This window comes from Schistocerca americana, chromosome 3 (assembly GCF_021461395.2).
Source record: "Schistocerca americana isolate TAMUIC-IGC-003095 chromosome 3, iqSchAmer2.1, whole genome shotgun sequence".
Classification (NCBI taxonomy): domain Eukaryota; kingdom Metazoa; phylum Arthropoda; class Insecta; order Orthoptera; family Acrididae; genus Schistocerca; species Schistocerca americana.
Window position 1 is genome coordinate 537,911,617 of NC_060121.1, and position 17,651 is coordinate 537,929,267.

Sequence of the window (17,651 nt, forward strand, 5' to 3'; positions counted from 1 at the left end):
GGAAAGCAGAAAGGTGGAAGGAGTATATAGAGGGTCTATACAAGGGCGATGTACTTGACGACAATATTATGGAAATGGAAGAGGATGTAGATGAAGATGAAATGGGAGATACGATACTGCGTGAAGAGTTTGACAGAGCACTGAAAGACCTGAGTCAAAACAAGACCCCAGGAGTAGACAACATTCCATTGGAACTACTGACGGCCTTGGTAGAGCCAGTCATGATAAAACTCTACCATCTGGTGAGCAAGATGTATGAGACAGGTGAAATACCCTCAGACTTCAAGAAGAATATAACAATTTCAATCCCAAAGAAAGCAGGTGTTGATAGTTGTGAAAATTACCAAACTATCAGTTTAATAAGCCACAGCTGCAAAATACTAATGTGAATTCTTTACAGACAAATGGAAAACTGGTAGAAGTCCATCTCGGGGAAGATCAGTTTGGATTCCATAGAAACGTTGCAACACGTGAGGCAATACTGACCTTACGCCTTATCTTAGAATAAAGATTAAGAAAAGGCAAACCTATGTTTCTAGCATTTGTAGACATAGAGAAAGCTTTTGACAATGTTGATTGGAATACTCTCTTTCAAATTCTAAAGGTGACAGGGGTAAAATACAGATAGCGAAAGGCTATTTACAATTTGTACAGAAACCAGATGGCAGTTATAAGAGTCGAGGGATATGAAAGGGAAGCAGTGGTTGGGAAGGGAGTGAGACAGGGTTGTAACCTCTCCCCAATGTTATTCAATCTGTATATTGAGCAAGCAGTGAAGGAAACAAAAGAAAAGTTCGGAGTAGGTATTAAAATCCACAGAGAAGAAACAAAAACTTCGAGGTTCGCCGATGACATTGTAATTCTGTCAGAGACAGCAAAGGACTAGGAAGAGCAGTTGAACAGAATGGACAGAGTCTTGAAAGGAAGATATAAGATGAACGTCAACAAAAGCAAAACGAGGATAATGGAATGTAGTCGAATTAAGTCGGGTGATGCTGAGGGAATGAGATTACGAAATGAGACACTTAAAGTAGTAAAGGAGTTTTGCTATTTGGGGAGCAAAATAACTGATGATGGTCGAAGTAGAGAAGATATAAAATGTAGACTGGCAATGGCAAGGAAAGCGTTTCTGAAGAAGAGAAATTTGTTGACATCGAGTATAGATTTAAGGTCAGGAAGTCATTTCTGAAAGTATTTGTATGGAGTGTAGCCATGTATGGAAGTGAAACATGGACGATAAATAGTTTGGACAAGAAGAGAATAGAAGCTTTGGAAATGTGGTGCTACAGAAGAATGCTGAAGGTTAGATGGGTAGATCACATAACTAATGAGGAGGTATTGAATAGAATAGGGGAGAAGAGGAGTTTGTGGCACAACTTGAGAAAACGAATGGACCGGTTGGTAGGGCATGTTCTGAGGCATCAAGGGATCACAAATTTAGTGTTGGAGGGCAGTGTGGAGAGTAAAAATCGTAGAGGGAGACCAAGAGAAGAATACACTAAGCAGATTCAGAAGGATGTAGGTTGCAGTAAGTACTGGGAGATGAAGAAGCTTGCACAGGATAGAGTAGCATGGAGAGCTGCATCAGACCAGTCTCAGGACTGAAGACCACAACAACAACAACAACAACAACAACACATCGGAAACAGTGGACCTAAGAATGTTTAGGAATGTGGAAATCTCGCATACAGACATATGACAGAAGTGACACCCAATCACTTGATCACGTTCGAAGTCTGTGAGTTATGCAGAGTGCCCCATTCTTCTCTCTCACAATGTCTAATGACTAATGAGGTTGCTGATATGGAGTACCTGGCAGTAGGTGACAGCGCAATGCACCTAATATGGATAACATTTGTTTTTGGGGATGTCCGGATAGTTTTGATCACATAGTGAATCTACTGCTTTTTGGACCTCGTTGACTAACAGAGTGAGCTGAGTTTCACATTATCATTGTTTCGGAATCTATGTTGAATCCTAGAAAGGGAATTTTCAGTCTCCAGAAGAATCTTAATATATGAGCATAAAAGACGCTCCAATATTCTACAAGAGATTAACTTCAGAGATAAAGGCTTATAGTTTCCTGCATCTGTTTGATGACCCTTCTTGAAAATGGGAATGACCTGCACTTTTTTTCAATCATTAAGAATGCTTTGCTCCTCCAGTGACCTATGCTACATTGCTGCAACAAGAGGAGAAAGTTGTTTCACATACTCGATGCAGCATATTTGTATTTCATCAGGTCCAGTAACCTTTCTTGTGTTGAGCAACATTAGCTGATTTTCTATCTTATGGTCACTTACTTTGATATCTGTCATTTTGACATTCGTATGATGATTTAAAGGAGGCACCACAGTAGTATCTTTCTAAATGAAACAGTTTTGAACAAAGACATTTGTTATTTCAGCCTTCCCTGTGTCGTCCTCGGTTTTGAAGCCATTATGGTCACAAAGTTCCTAGACAGACAGCTTCAATCCATTTAACGATTAAATGTCAGATCAAAACTTCTTATGATTTTCTTTCAAGTTGCTAGACAGGATTTTACTTTTGAGTTCACTGAATGCTTCACACATGGTGATATTTATACTATTTTTGGCTTAGTTCAGCTTTTGTTTGTACGAGAGGCTTTGCTTCTTTTTAAACTTGCAGTGAGGCTGTCTTTGCTTTTGTTTCAGCTTTCTAACACGCCTATCAAACCAAAGTGGGCCTTTCCCATTCCTCACAACTCAGTTGGTACATATCTGTCTAAAGTGTGTTGTACAATCCTCGTGAACTTCAACTCTCTCATCATCTGCTTTTATTTCATCTATCATCTACTACAGAGCCTAAAAAGCACTTCATGGACAGTTTATCGCAATTGTTTATCCTATCACTGTACGAATTTTTTTGCTACCTGCCCTCCTATCGATTGAAAGTACACAAATAATTCTGTTCTAACCAGTTCCAACCACCATCCAGTCACGATTCTCTATCCATCCACCCTCGAGCAAACAGCTATTCACAATTAAAAAATAAATAAATAAATAAATAAATAATAATAATTTTTAACTGGACTTAACGTCTGAGAAAGTGAAGGAAATAATAATAATAATAATAATTTTGAGCTTACCATTCCTTCCACTGCCAAAGGTTCCATGATGGTGGTCATGAATTACAGTGACTGGCTGGCTCGGGGACTCTCACCAATATCCCAACACCTCTGCTCACAAACCTAACCATTAACCATTATTTCCCACTGCAGAAGGCCAATACGACCTCCAGAGGCACATCAAAAAATTAGGACCATTCAAAAACATTTCAGGGAAATCTTATACCTACCCCAATCGTGCAACCTACTGTAAGCAGAGCTTCAACATGTTCCTGAAACTCCACAAGCTCACATGCTTTCGTCTTCCAACTGGTTTCCCCAATGTGCCTGTTTAAAACCATGCCAAACAAATTTTCTCTTCCTTGTTTGACTAGTATCTCAAACAAATGTCCTACACTTTCCTTTTCTTATCCATGACACTAATAATTCTTCACTGCATTTCCACTGTTCCTGTCCTATTATATTACCATCAGACTTCTTGCTTGTCACTGTAGATGCTATGTCCCTCTACTTCATCTCCATGTCCTTGAGTTTGCTGACAAGGAACATGAACTTTCCAAGCTCCATATCTACAACCTATAATTATTTATCCTCTCAAGGTCACACCTATAGAATTGTCACTGATATTTGCATTTTCCTACTCCTAATTTCAACATGATTATGGGTCACCTACAGGAATACTCCTTATCTATGTGATGCCTCCAAATATTTGCTTGCTTCAGATGAACCAGTAACATATTCATGCGCTGAACCCAAGGCATGTATAGCCTCTGTCTTTGCTCCATTACCACAATATTTATTTTTCAAATTCACTTTAGCTGATCTTTCTCAACTTGACAAACTATTTTCTAGGATACAGATCTCCTCTTTTCTGATGGCTTCACAAACACCTCTGCCCACATCTAAGAATATCATGAAAAGTAAAGTAGCTACTCTCACTATATAGCGAAGATGCTGAGTTGCAGGTAGGCACAACAAAAAGACTCTCGCAATTAAAGCTTTCGGCCACTAAGTCCTTCATCAACAATAGACACACACATACTCACTCACTCACTCTGTCTCTCACTCTCTCTCCCCTCCTCCTCCTCCTCCTCCTCATGCAAACACAACTCATACACACAACTGCAGTCTCAGGCAACTGAAACCACACTAATCAACATCTAGTACACCAATGGTCCACAGTACTTCCACTGACAGCTGTTACCCATTCCAAATCACAAAGACCCTCTCCTTCAGGCTTGGCACCCATAGGTTCCGCATCTTCACTGGGAAACAGATATTACCCAAACATCTTGATAGTTTTGCCCAGCTGTTCCAGAAACACGTTTCCAGGTCTATTTCTTCATGTGACACTACCAATCCTGCCAGCCACTAACTAGTGTTTCCTTTATCACGTAATACCACACTGCCAATGAGAATTTCTTGTAAGAAACTGCCTGGATTTTACTGACTGTGATGCATTAATTTTATTTTTATACAATGACATTTCTTCTTCTACACCAGTGGCCTTCCAGGACTAAAACTAATTACTTTTCTACGGACTTATGAAATGTCTTACAAGCTATTTTATAACTACCCACAACAACTTTCTCATAATTGACTTCCTCCAGTTTATTAACAATACAGAATAAAACATGCTTTCACATAGTAGTTGATGTGTCAAGTGAATTCTTTAACAACTTATAAGAGCCTAACTTTCTAATTTACAATGATTACAATGTTTTCAAACTATTAATAGTTGTGTTCTGTGGGCTTGCTCAATGTTTCCTTTTCCATAATAGCTGAAAGGCCTTTATCAGACTGAATGCAGCAGACAGCAGCAAAAGTTCTGCCATTTCCACCTGTATAAGTGCCCCAACCAATATCAGATCTTAAAATATTACTTTACGACAGGCCTTGGATCACAAAGTAACTAACAGTTTTATGAGTTTTCACTACTCAGGACTGTAACCTTTCAAACTCTAGTATATCCTTGGCCAGGGTTTCAGATATCTCATTCTGAACGGAGGCAAATCCTATAAAAAATTCTACCCTCTTCCTCAAACATAGTAGAACACACCCAATCTCTGAAAATTCTAATCCATCTCTGCTCCATATCCTACCCATCCTGCATTATTTTTCTATAGATGACTGGGGTCGAAGACTTGTCTCCTATTACCTACTGCAGTTGTTTCATCACAGACATTTCCTATCCAATCAAAGGCAGAGTCACATGTAAAACCAGCCACAAAATATACCAGCTATCTAACAGTATGAATGTTGATAGTTTGACTGTGGCTAACCAATAATTCCACCATCATTACTGAGCATGTCACATATTACTATAAAAGGTAATGTCACAAGGTGCTTTAATGCTAGTAGCATTTTCATTCTGTCCTTCAATATCAGCCCCTCAGAATTGCACTAGTGGGAAATACATACTCAGCAACTTCAATGTTATTATAATCACCTCAACCTAAACCTCAGCTAGTCCATATCCTCAACAGCTCCCTTCATACTGTCTTACATCTGCCACCAACCTTTCCCCCGCCTGGTGTTTCCCGCAGAACTCCTTTCCAGTCTTAGTATTGTAGTTCCCTTTTCCACAACCCCCCCCCCCCCCCCCCCCCCCAAAAAAAAAGTCCTCTTGTGCTCTATCCTCATTATTATTTCTGGTTTTGTCATTAATACTTAAAGCCACCTAGCTTCCCTCATTTGTGTTCGCAATACTTTACATTGTCTTATACAATCTCCCCTCTTATTTGCCAAAATCCTTTTTTCTTCTGTTACCACAAAAGGACTAGATAGAGGGTGACAGCTCACTTTGAAGTTAGTACAATTTTCTATGCTATTATGTGTGCCTGCGTGCCACAAACTGATCAACCACAGGTGAGTCACCATTCTTTATCATAATGAAGTGGTGGAAGGGTTTCTCATGATCACTAAATATCCAAACAGTGGAGGAGGTTCATCAATTACACTTCTATCTAAAAAGTAGCACTAAGCTTTATAAACAGTAACAGAAATTGAGAATTATTAGGACATTACTTTATTGGTCTGAAATTTACAAGTTTTTCTGTGGACTGTTGTGAACTGAGTCAGTTTCTTTTTCTTTAGTTTTGAACACTTAAGTTGTCCTTAATATTGATTATTTTGAACACCACAGTGCCTTAATAGGCATGATCTTACTGGAAATGATGTAATGTTGCTTTCCTAAGACCTCTGCATTGACTTACCAGTAGGATAGTATGACTACAGTAGAATGTGGACTCCATATTTCCTTTTCACAAATCACAGCAAGAGGTACAGCAATAAACAACAACAAAGAAAAATCCTTTGACTGAGTAATGAACCCTGGACCTTCAGGTGTGTGGTCTGGCACTCACTCAGTTCCAGAGATTATACACTGAAGCCTCGAAAAAACTGGTATTGGCATGCGTATTCAAATACAGAGGTATGTAAACAGGTAGAATACTGCGCTGAAGTTGGCAATGCCTATATAAGACATCAAGTGTCTGGCGCAGTTGTTAGATCACTTACTGCTGCTACAATGGCAAGTTATCAAGATTTAAGTGAGTTAGAATGTGGTGATATAGTTGGCGCACGAGCGATAGGACACAGCATTTCTGAGGTAGCGATGAAGTGGAGATTTTCCCGTACTACAATTTTAAGAGTGTACCATGAATATCAGGAATCCGTTAAAACGTCAAATCTCCAACATCGCTGCGGCCGAAAAACTGCAAGAACGAGACCAACAACAACTGAAGAGAATTGTTCAACGTGACTGATCACAGGCATCCATTCATGTTCATTGTGCATTCCAACGGACTTCGGCAATTCCAGCAGGACAATGCAACCCTACACACATCCAGAATTGCTACAGAGTGACTCCGGGAACGTTCTTCTGAGTTTAGACATTTCCGCTGGCCACCAAACTCCCCAGGCATGAGCATTATAGAGCATCTCTAGGAGGACTTGCAATGCACTGTTCAGAAGAGGTCTCATACCCCTCATACTCTCACGGATTTATGAACAGCACTGCAGGATTCATGGTGACAGTTCCTTCCAGCACAACTTCAGACATCAGTCGAATCCATCCCACGTCATGTTGCGGCACTTACGCATGCTCGCAGGGGTGTTATATGATATTAGGCAGGTGTACCAGTTTCTTTGGCTCTTCAGTGTATGACATACTAAAATGTCAATTCATCATCACATTTATAAATAATATTATATTTTTATTATTCTTGTAATTACAGTGCCACTAATACATCAGCTTTTTAATACTTGTTTCCTACCATACAAATTGACATACAGTGTTCTCCAGGCTAGTCACAATATGTCCTTACAGACTGCTTTATAAGTGAATGCAAATGTGAAATGGGGTGCTGTATTATGCAGCCAGTAAGCATCAACATTTGTCTCATTCAGATGGCATTAAACTTTACTGCTTTAAATTACTAAAAACTTTTTTTTTCCATTTCTCAGTTATTTGTGTTTGTTTCAAGAGGTTATAACAATCTTTAGGCACTTATTTCACATTTGTAACCTACCGCTCTAAAAAATAATCTATCAGTTAGTTCATAATAAAGTGTAACACAACATACTAACCTGTCACAAAGAAAAAAATATGCCATAATAATCCCCATGCGTGCAAGTGATGTGACTATTACGTACAAATCAGATTCAGCGGCAGCAACTTTTGCACTCTGTTCATTTAGCGGAGTGTAAGTAACTGGTGGTGAACTTTTCAACTGACGCAGCCACCGACGTGTCATTAATCCCAGACCAATAATGAAACTAAAAACACCACATAAAATCAATTAAAATTTTATAGGTAGCAATGGTTATTATGAATGGTAAAAAAATAGGTTTTATGTCCTTAGTAAGACAAAGTAATTATAAACCATTTCTTTACCTTCCATGTAAAACAGACACCAAAAAATTACAATAATTATGACAATATCAATTATCTTTTTGCAGTAAATATTATTATGAAACATTAAAATAATGAATTTATATAAGAAGGCTCCCACTACTCAGTTAGCAAAGTGAACATCACCTTACATCATGCGAGAGGGAAAAAGAGGGTGGTGCTGTGATACAGACAACAATTGATACGAAAAAGTACAAACGCCCCCCCCTCCCCCCCCCCCCCCCCCCCCACACACACACACACACACACAATGGGGAACAGTTGGCAGAAAAGTTGCCTGTGTGGCAAAGCAAACATGCCAAGTGTCACACGAACAAGTAGGAATGAATTATTAATGGTATAAAGGAAAGAGCTAATTGTTGGTACAGCTGCAGTACAGCATACACGTATTAGCAGAGCAAGAACTCTGAAATATTAAACCTGCTGAGGAATGACTGGTTTCAGTATGGTAATCTCCTTATGGACTTAGTGTACTTTTCATGGTGGCTGGTATTTCTTCATCTAACAGATCCTTTATAAAAAGCAAGTAAAATTTTCTTAAAAATTAATTTCTGCAAATAGACTGTCACAAACTTAAGACAAAAATGGTAAATGCAATTCTAACCTGCACAAGGGCTAATTGTGGGCTGAAAGTAAATCAATAAATGAAACAATACTGTAAATTTTAGGCATTTACATGACAAGAAGCTGAAATGGAAGTCACATTTTACAGATCATCTTAAACATCCAGGCATTTTAAAATTTAGAATTATGGATAAAAGCAGATTTTAAATATGAAAATGTGAAAAAGTTCAGTTACATTTTCAATTTTCATTCACTTAAGTCCCACGGCATCATATTATGGGACAGCTCATCGTGCAAGAAAGTGTTCGTCATACAAAAGCAAGTAATAAACATAATATTTTGTGTCCCTTCTAGGACCTCTTGTAAACAGTTCTTACAATATGGCCTTTCAAGTTTTCTTGGTGCAATTAATTAATGGTGAGTTTCCAGACATCCTGCTTGTAGAACAACTGGAAGGAAACCATTAAGTTCTTTCAATAGTTGAGTTTACTGACAACTGCCTCAAATTACATTTACTGTCTTACAATGTTTGTTTTCCACAATTATCATAATTCAAAAACAATAACAACATTCGTAAATAGAATAGTACAAGGGGGAATGACTTACAATAACCACCACTCAGCCTTAGTGTGGCACAGAAAAAAGTGAGGTATTCAGCCATAAAAATATCTTTGACCACCTACCCAGTATGGTAAGGAATTTTACAGATAATAAGATTAATTTCAAACCAAAATAAAATGACATCTGTATGACAAATCATCTTACTACAAAAAATTTATGAGTACATAATAATATGGCACATGTGATACATATCAGTCCCTCGTTTCAATGAAAATTCACATAAAATTATGGGAAACAAGAAAAGAAGAACTTTGAGCTCAAGGATCAGTGAACTTGTCTTCAGGTTTGAAATTATGCACGACAATGACTCCAGTCAAATGGGTGAAAGTGAGATAAAACTGAGGCACCTAAAACCTGTAGCCCATCACTGAAAAATACAACACGAAGTTTCATCATAGTCATTACAACCAAAATGATGTGAGTAAAAGAAGAGTATATGGACTGGAGACATAATTAGTTTAAACAGTCCGGATTTGGTTGAAGATTGTAAGGAGTTGGCACTGGCAACCCACTAACAGATATTTAAGCATTTGGGAATGGATGTGGTCTGGAGCAGGGGATATGTCAGGACAGTCAGAAAGGAGATAGAGAAATTTCAAGTCATTGAAGGAAGCATTATATAGCTCAGGGTGGCGTGGAGCAAAAGACAAGTGTTGTCATTCCACCCAATGTTTGAGGAGAGAAAAGGCGGGGCGGTAATTTTCAGATGCAGAGGTGCGAGCATGATACTCAGCAAGATGCTCTGTGATTATGTCTGAATCGGCAGAGACAGTTCCATGTGTAGAAATTCCAGGTACACCTGCAGGGGTCTGACAGCCATAAAGTTGTCACAGCATGGTCCAAACCTGGGAAGGAGACATTCGTGTTCCAATGGTGGAGACGTAGTGTTCCCAACACTCCTGCTTCCATTGTTTGATGAGTAGGTGGACCTGAGCACAGAGCCATTTAAAGGCAATGAGGTTCTCCAGGGGCTGGTGGCTCTTATGATGTTTGAGGGCCTGCCTACAGCTTCTAATGACCACAGCAATTTCCAGTGACTATTAAGGCACTGACTTGTACCAAAGGCAACCTGAGAAACGAGGGATTGCTGGTAGAATGGAATTTTCACTCTACAGCGGAGTGTGCGCTGATATGAAACTTCCTGGCAGATTAAAACTGTGTGCCGGACCGAGGCGAGGTACTGGTAGAAGTAAAAGCTGTGAGGACGGGGCGCGAGTCGTGCTTGAATAGCTCAGTTGGTAGAGCACTTGCCCACGAAAGGCAAAGGTCCCGAGTTCGAGTCTTGGTCCAGCACACAGTTTTAATCTGCCAGGAAGTTTCAAGGGATTGTTGATTCAGCTGCAGCAATGGTAGTAGTGATGGTGCCAATCACCTCATCGATGTTGCAATGCAACAGAGATTCAACGGTGGTAGCAGAGGTGAAAGCATCCCAGTCAGCCTTGGGAAGAGCCCATCTGAGCAAGCGTCCAGAGGAGGGATGCTGGGGGAGACTGGAAAGTGGTCGCCACCACACAAGCTGACGTGGACTGTCCAGCTGATAGACGGGAGAAGGTCCGAACTGCAAACCAAGAGATCAATGGCCGAGTACGTACCATGTGCCACATGGAAATGTGTGGGGCACCTGTGTTTAGGAGACAATGGTCGAGTTGAGTTAGTAGGTGCTCGACACCTTTACCATGGCCAGTTACCTTCGTTCAACTCCACGAAGTGTTATGGGCGTTAAAATCACCTAGAAGCAGAAAAGGTGGAGAGAGTTGGGAAACTAGTGTAGCCAGTACATGGAATGTCGCTTCACCATCTGAAGGGAGGTAGACATTACAGACGGTAATTTCCAGTGTTGTCCTCACAGCCTCTAAAGGTGTTTGAAGGGGCACAGGTTTGCTACAGACATAGGTAAGGACATAGACACCAACTCCACCTGACAGTCTGGCACAGTCAGTACAGTTTTTGTAGTACTCCCAACAGCCACAAAGGGTGGGGGTCCACATTGCAGGAAATCGGGTTTCCTGAAGGGCACTGCAATAAGCAAGTGTAATGCTTAAGAGTTGTCAAAACTCAGCCATGCAGGAGAAAAAACCACCACAGTTCCACTGGAGGATGCCGCTTTCTGGAGTCGGGGAAGGCATGTAGTGAACAAGGAGGAAGGTTATGCCTCAGCATCATCTGCTGCCACTAGTTGAGTATTTGGATCCATTGCCATTGTGGGTGAGTAGTTGGCAAGATCCATGTCCTCAGGGGATGCTAAAATCGCCACCTTGTCCTCAGTCGCAGAACTGGTAGGGACTGATGGTGCAGGGGCCACTGGAGGGTCCTGTTTCTAAGCAGACTACTTCTTCATTTGCTTGCCCTCTTGCTTCTCTCTAGGAGCTTGCTGGGAGGACTTCTCTGAAGTAGCTTCAGGCATGGAGGAAGACCGTAAAGCCCTTCATCCAGCAGTTTGTGGCACCTTTAGTCACTGGCAAGTGTCCACTGTGGCATTAGTGTAGATCTTGGAAGTGAAAGTCCCAAGGGACCCCTTCTATGCGAGGGGAGCCAGAGGAGGCAGTGCCTGTCTGGCTTTGGAGAGGGAATCAATGTCCCCGATGTTTAGGGAGATATTGTTCCCGAAGTAGGTGCTTTGGGAGCAACTGGTGCCTCCAACCACCAAGGGGGCGGATGAATTAGGGCAGCCCAGAGGGCCTACTGTATGCGGCAGAGTGTGGAAATACCAGCACTTGTGAGGGTGATGTCGAGCAAATGGGGTGCAACCATTCAAATTTACGTTTAACCTCTTGGTAAGTCAGCTGGTCCAGGGTCTTGTACTCCATAATTTTTCACTCCTTTTGGAGTACTGTGCAGTCTGCCAGGCAGACGGAGTGGTGCTCTCCACAGTTGACACAAGTGGGAGGAGGTGCACGTGGAGTATTTGGATGCAGTGGACATCCACAGCCTCAACATGTGGCAATGGAATTGCACCAGGAAAACATGTGCCCGAATTTCCAGTACTTAAAGCACCACACAGGGGGAGGGACATATAGTTTGACATCACAGCAGTAAACCATCACCTTGACCTTTTCAGGCAATGAATCACCCTCAAAGGCCAAGATGAATGCACCGGTTCAAATCTCATTGTCTTTCGATACCACATAGACGCGCCGGATGTAGTGAACACCCTGCTATTCTAAACTGTCATGGAGCTTGTCAGTGGACTGCAAGAGGAGGTCGCAATGGAAAATAATCCCCTGAACCAAGGCTTTTATAGTGAGTGATGGAAATGGGAATATCACCCAGCTGGGCACAGGCAAGCAACCCCTGGGTCTGGACCAGCGATGCTGTCTCAATCGAGACTGACACATTTCTCATTTTGGACAGAGCTGTCACTTCCCCAAACTTATCCTCCAAATGTTCCACAAAAAATAGAGGCTTCGTAACTAGAAAGGAGTCCCCATCTGTTCCGCTACAGACTAAATACCAAGGCGAATATGGCTCTCTTCTTTCTGTAGCCCTACATTCCTCCCATTGTGTTGAAAGGGAGGGAAATGATTTAGAGTCATACCTGAGAGCATTACATTTGATCTTTCCCTTCTCAGAGACAACTGGTGCCGTTCAGTCACCAGCAAGAGATGACTTGGTCTGCCTCATTGCGGGTCACTCCGATCAGAGGCTCTCTCCATTAAGTGCCTCGCAGCCACAGCAAAGGTCACCTGGCATGATGACTGTTGCTGGGAGACCTGATGCCCCAAGAAGATGGGCATCTACTCCTTGGCATGCATGGGGAGTTTGCAGCTCAGGCATCAGCAGTGCAATCCTTGTGTTGTCAGGGAGCTACCACCAAATGGGTACATGATGGCCCCACCACAAGGGGCTGGCTACTGAGCTGAATATTGGGTGCAGAGAAATACAATATCGTCATGGGAGCAAAAGAGGACAGCAGCAAATGGAAGAAGGGGATGTAACCCAGAAGGCGCCCTCGCCCAAATAGCTGAACTGTGGATGGAGTCGCAGATCCATGACAATAAGAGGTGCAGGAGAGCTACCAGCACGATGGATATCTGATGCACTGCATAAGGCATCCTTCCCCAAATGGACAGCACTTTGGAAACATGGATGTCAAACCTGGAAAGGATAAGCCGAAAGGTTGTAGACTCCTTTTAGTCACCTCTTACGACAGGCAGGAATACCTCGGGCCTATTCTAATCCCCGGACCCGCAGGGGGGGAGGGGGAGGGGGGGTGGGGATGACTGACAGGTCAAGTGTGAGCTTTTTCCATAAACAAACTGTCAATGCATCAGTATGCAAAAAAGGACAGCATTTGTAGAGGAGAGATACGTTAGCTGCAGAAACATCAATACAGTTACTTCACAGATTTGTACAATCATAGTGAACCATTGCCAGTGACACTTGTGACACAATACAGGGTTCCAATGGGAGGAATAATCCTCGTGACCAAAAAAGCTGTACAGAATACTACTTCACTTGCAGTCAATAATGGAGGAGTTTATTACTCAACAGCTGAAATTGAAATTTGGGTAAGTTCCTATGGGACCAAACTGCTGCGGTCATCAGTCCCTAGGCTTATACACTACTTAATCTAACTTATGCTAAGGACAAAAGGACAAAACACACACACACACGCGCGCGCGCGCACACACACACACACACACGCGCACACGAGGGAGGACTTGAACCTCCGACAGGGGGGAGCCGCACAAACCATGTGGCAAGGCACCTCAGATTGCGTGGCTACTCCGCATGGTTCAACAGTTGAATGATGGCATTATTAACGAGAGTGATAGCCACTGGGGCCAGTTGTTGTCATCATGCCCAAACAAAATTCATCAGATGAGATAAGAAAATACAGGTTCTGTCACAACTATGGTTACTTAAATACAAGAACTATTATGGGTGTACGAGGCCTCTTCAAAAAATTCGAAAACATTCGTAATCTCGTACCAATAGTGTGTTGGAGCAAAATGCAGTTGGTATTAATGCACAAGCCTGTGTTTAATGTGTAACTGCCTGAATTTTCATTGTTGTATGTCTGTTATTGTTCAGTGTTGTATTGAGTAGAATGTCATGTCATACAGTTTGCAAATTTTGAGATGGCAAGTTAGAGGAGCAACACGTCTACATTAAATGTTTTGTGAAACTCAAGTAAACCTTTACAGATATAGACAAAATGATGAAGGAAGCCTACAGTGATGAGTGCTTATGCCGTACTCAGTATTGTGAATGGTTCACATGGTTTAAAAAATGACTGGACAGAACTTAAACATGACTATCGTTCAAGATACCCTTTGATGTCTACCGATGACTCTCATGTCAGGAACGTCAATGAAATCGTACATGTCAATCAAAGACTGACAGAGATTGCAGAAGAACATAACATTTCAGTTGGATCATATCATGAAACCCTGACACAGCATATTGGAATGCATCATGTTGTCGCGTAGTTTGTCCCACGGCTCATCAGTCAAGACCAGAAAGACCTCTGCCTCTCAATCTGTGAAGAGCTTTTGGATCGTGCAAATGAGAACAAGATGTTCCTCAAGAGAATCACAACTGGTGATGAGATGTTGGTCTATGGTTATGATGTTCAATCTCCACAATGAGTCAGGAAAGATTCTCCATGACCAAAAAACTTCTTGTCCGGTTAGGTCAAATGTCAAAGCCATGCTGATAGTTTTCTTTGACTTTGAAGGATTAGTTCATCACGAATTCATGCCAAGGGACAAACTGTTAGTCGATGGTACTATTGGGACGTATTGCAATGCCTACGAGAAAATGTGAGAAGGAAACGACCTGAAATGTTGAGAGAGAATTCGTGGCTCTTGCATCATGATAACACACCCGTACATTCATCCTTGTTGGTGAATGACTATTGCACAAAAAATGAAATCACTGTCCTTCCTCATCCTCTGTAATCTCCAGATATGGACCCTATTTACTTTTTTTTTATTTCCAAAGTTGAAAACCCCACTGAGAGAACGAAGATTTGCAATGGTAGACAAGATAAAAGAAAATTCACAGATGGCGCTTGGTGAGATCCGGCAAGAGGCATACCAAGATTGCTTCTGGAAGTGGAAATGGCACTGAGAGTGATGTACCAATTGTAGAGGGGAGTGTTTTGAAGCAGACCATGCACAATAAGTAAAAGGTAAGTGTAGAAAAATTTTGTGGAGAAAGTTCCCAATTTTTTGGACAAACCTCATATATCATATACCTAATATCACAGATACAATGGACGAACTGGATCAATGCAAGTATTTTAGAACAATGGATCTGAAATGTGGTTCCAACCAGTTGGATGTAGTGTCAGAGGACCGGCTGAAGACATAAATTACCAATATCAGCAGATGACTTTTGACTTAAAGAATGTACCAGCCACATTTCAGTGATCATTGTATGTGTTTTGAGAGGGTTAAAACCATACTAGTGTATGCTCTATTTAGACGACACTGTTCTTACTAGAGATCTGAAAGAGCAGTTGCAGCAGCTGGAAGAACTGTTTACAAGGTTACATTCAGTGCACTTAACACTACATACTGGAAAGTTTCATTTTGTGTTGGCAGTAGTGAGCTATCTAGGGAATTTAATTCACCATGACAGCACACAGAACAACCCAAGGTTGGTATGTGCCGTCCATGGTTTCAATCTGTGAAAAACCTGCTTTCTTTTTTAGGTTTATGTAATTATTATATGTGTCTCACATACTGCGCAGATCCTCCCCTCTCCTCTTAGTTCATCCCCTCCTTCCCCCATTCCATCCATCTCTCCTGCCACCATGTGCAAGTTGCAACCCTAAATGTCAAGGAAGAAATTAAAAATAAAATATTTTGGGAGAAAATAAGCCGCAAACTGATTGAGAGGAGAAATATTACCAGAAATTTAGTTGCACTTACACGTAAGACATAGTTATATGTCATAAACATTTGTTCTAACATATATAACACATTGGCACCTAACGTACCAGTACCATGTTTTGTCTTATTCATTCTCAGATGTCCCTTAAAAGCATCCAAAGCAAGCATGGCTCAGTTAGCAAGCAATGCCTCAGGTCTCCGATTACAAACAGTGGGCAGTCGCTCAATAATCTGTTGCATTGTCATCTAGCCCTTTACTTGGCAAGGAATCACTAAGCCCTTAGGAAAGTTTTCTTTGGGCATAATTTTTCTCTTCACAATGATGTAAGGGGGTAACTTTTCCCCATCAGCTATAACATCACAGTTATTAAATTTTTTTCATTCCAGTTCCTCTTAATGGGATACTTTTTGCCCCTCATGTCTACTGTCATATTATTCAACATGCCAAAAAAATACTGGCATTCTGGCATCATTCTCAATTTAACAAAAAGGGCACAAGGGGCACTTTCACAACTGGATGATGTACCACTGGTAGTCAATCAGTTTCTCCTACAAATATTCTGGCATTCTCTGTGCTAGCATATTATTTTGTCACAGAACGTGGCCATTTCTCCACATAGACCAATGAGACCAGTCAAAGTTAGCGCAGAATTCTTCTTGTGGCACATTTAACACTCTTCTGCTTTAGAAGGCTTTCCTTGGATTATTTCTTAACAGATAGGCATCCCATCTTTCCTCTGATCTTGCACAATGGAAAGAACCTTAGTTTCAAGTTACAGATATTTGCTGCAGTTTGGTCCCCTGAATGATTTTCTCATTGAAACTGCCTTCTTCCATTTTTCTCCTGAAGCAACCCAACATCACACATTAGATTCATCCAGTCCATACTTTCTCCAGGGCTCTCTGTTGGTTGAGGTTTTGGCATAAAACACAATTGTGTTTTAAGCTTGCATCGTAACTGTGCCAAATTCCTTGGCTTGATGCTTTTCACTCTACGTGATTGTTCATATTAGTATAAATCAGGCTGTTTTACCATTATCCAACTGAAAATAAATTATGAGCTAACAATACAATACTGGCAGACCTATACAGCATTAACGCCAATAAAATATTGTTAAAAAGTTTGCGGTGTTGCACAATAAAATGCCTTGCAGCCAGTTTTGGTTACAGATCATAGTTGTATTGCTGCAAATGAGCATAATTTTATAACAGCAAGCATATGTAAATAGACAATGTAGTGAATATAAGCTGCACCTTAACTTCTCGAGTGCGAAGTTTGGATAAAAAGTTCACCTTATTTTTGGGCCAATACAGTATCATACATAACTAGTCAATTAACACATTTGTTGAAGGTTGTGAAATTTCAGCCTGTGGCTGACTGTCAATCTACATTCAAGGGATTGAAAATGGCACTAAACAAATAGCCCTGTGTTAATATTTCGGTGATCGGAGCAACCAAGTGGAGTGATGCACTGCGAGTCAGGAAGTAGATGCCAATGAGCACACCGTAGTGCATCAAGGCAGTTAAGTGGAATAGAATCACTCAACTACGGAGAAGGCGTTGTTGAGCTTTATCAATGGAACTAGAACCTTCCACCCTCAGGAGAACTGATGGCATTCA

At 41.2% G+C, this 17,651-nt stretch overlaps 1 protein-coding gene across 2 annotated transcripts in view; it reads right to left on the reverse strand.

Annotated features, from left to right (window-relative positions):
* LOC124605171 (N-acetylneuraminate 9-O-acetyltransferase) overlaps window positions 1–17,651 on the reverse strand; it is a 217,177-nt gene that overhangs the window by 92,119 nt on the left and 107,407 nt on the right. For both annotated transcript variants that reach the window (XM_047136683.1, XM_047136682.1), the window contains one exon: window positions 7,679–7,867. In XM_047136683.1, coding sequence (XP_046992639.1) covers window positions 7,679–7,867 — 189 coding nt within the window. The remainder of the gene's footprint in view (window positions 1–7,678; window positions 7,868–17,651) is intronic.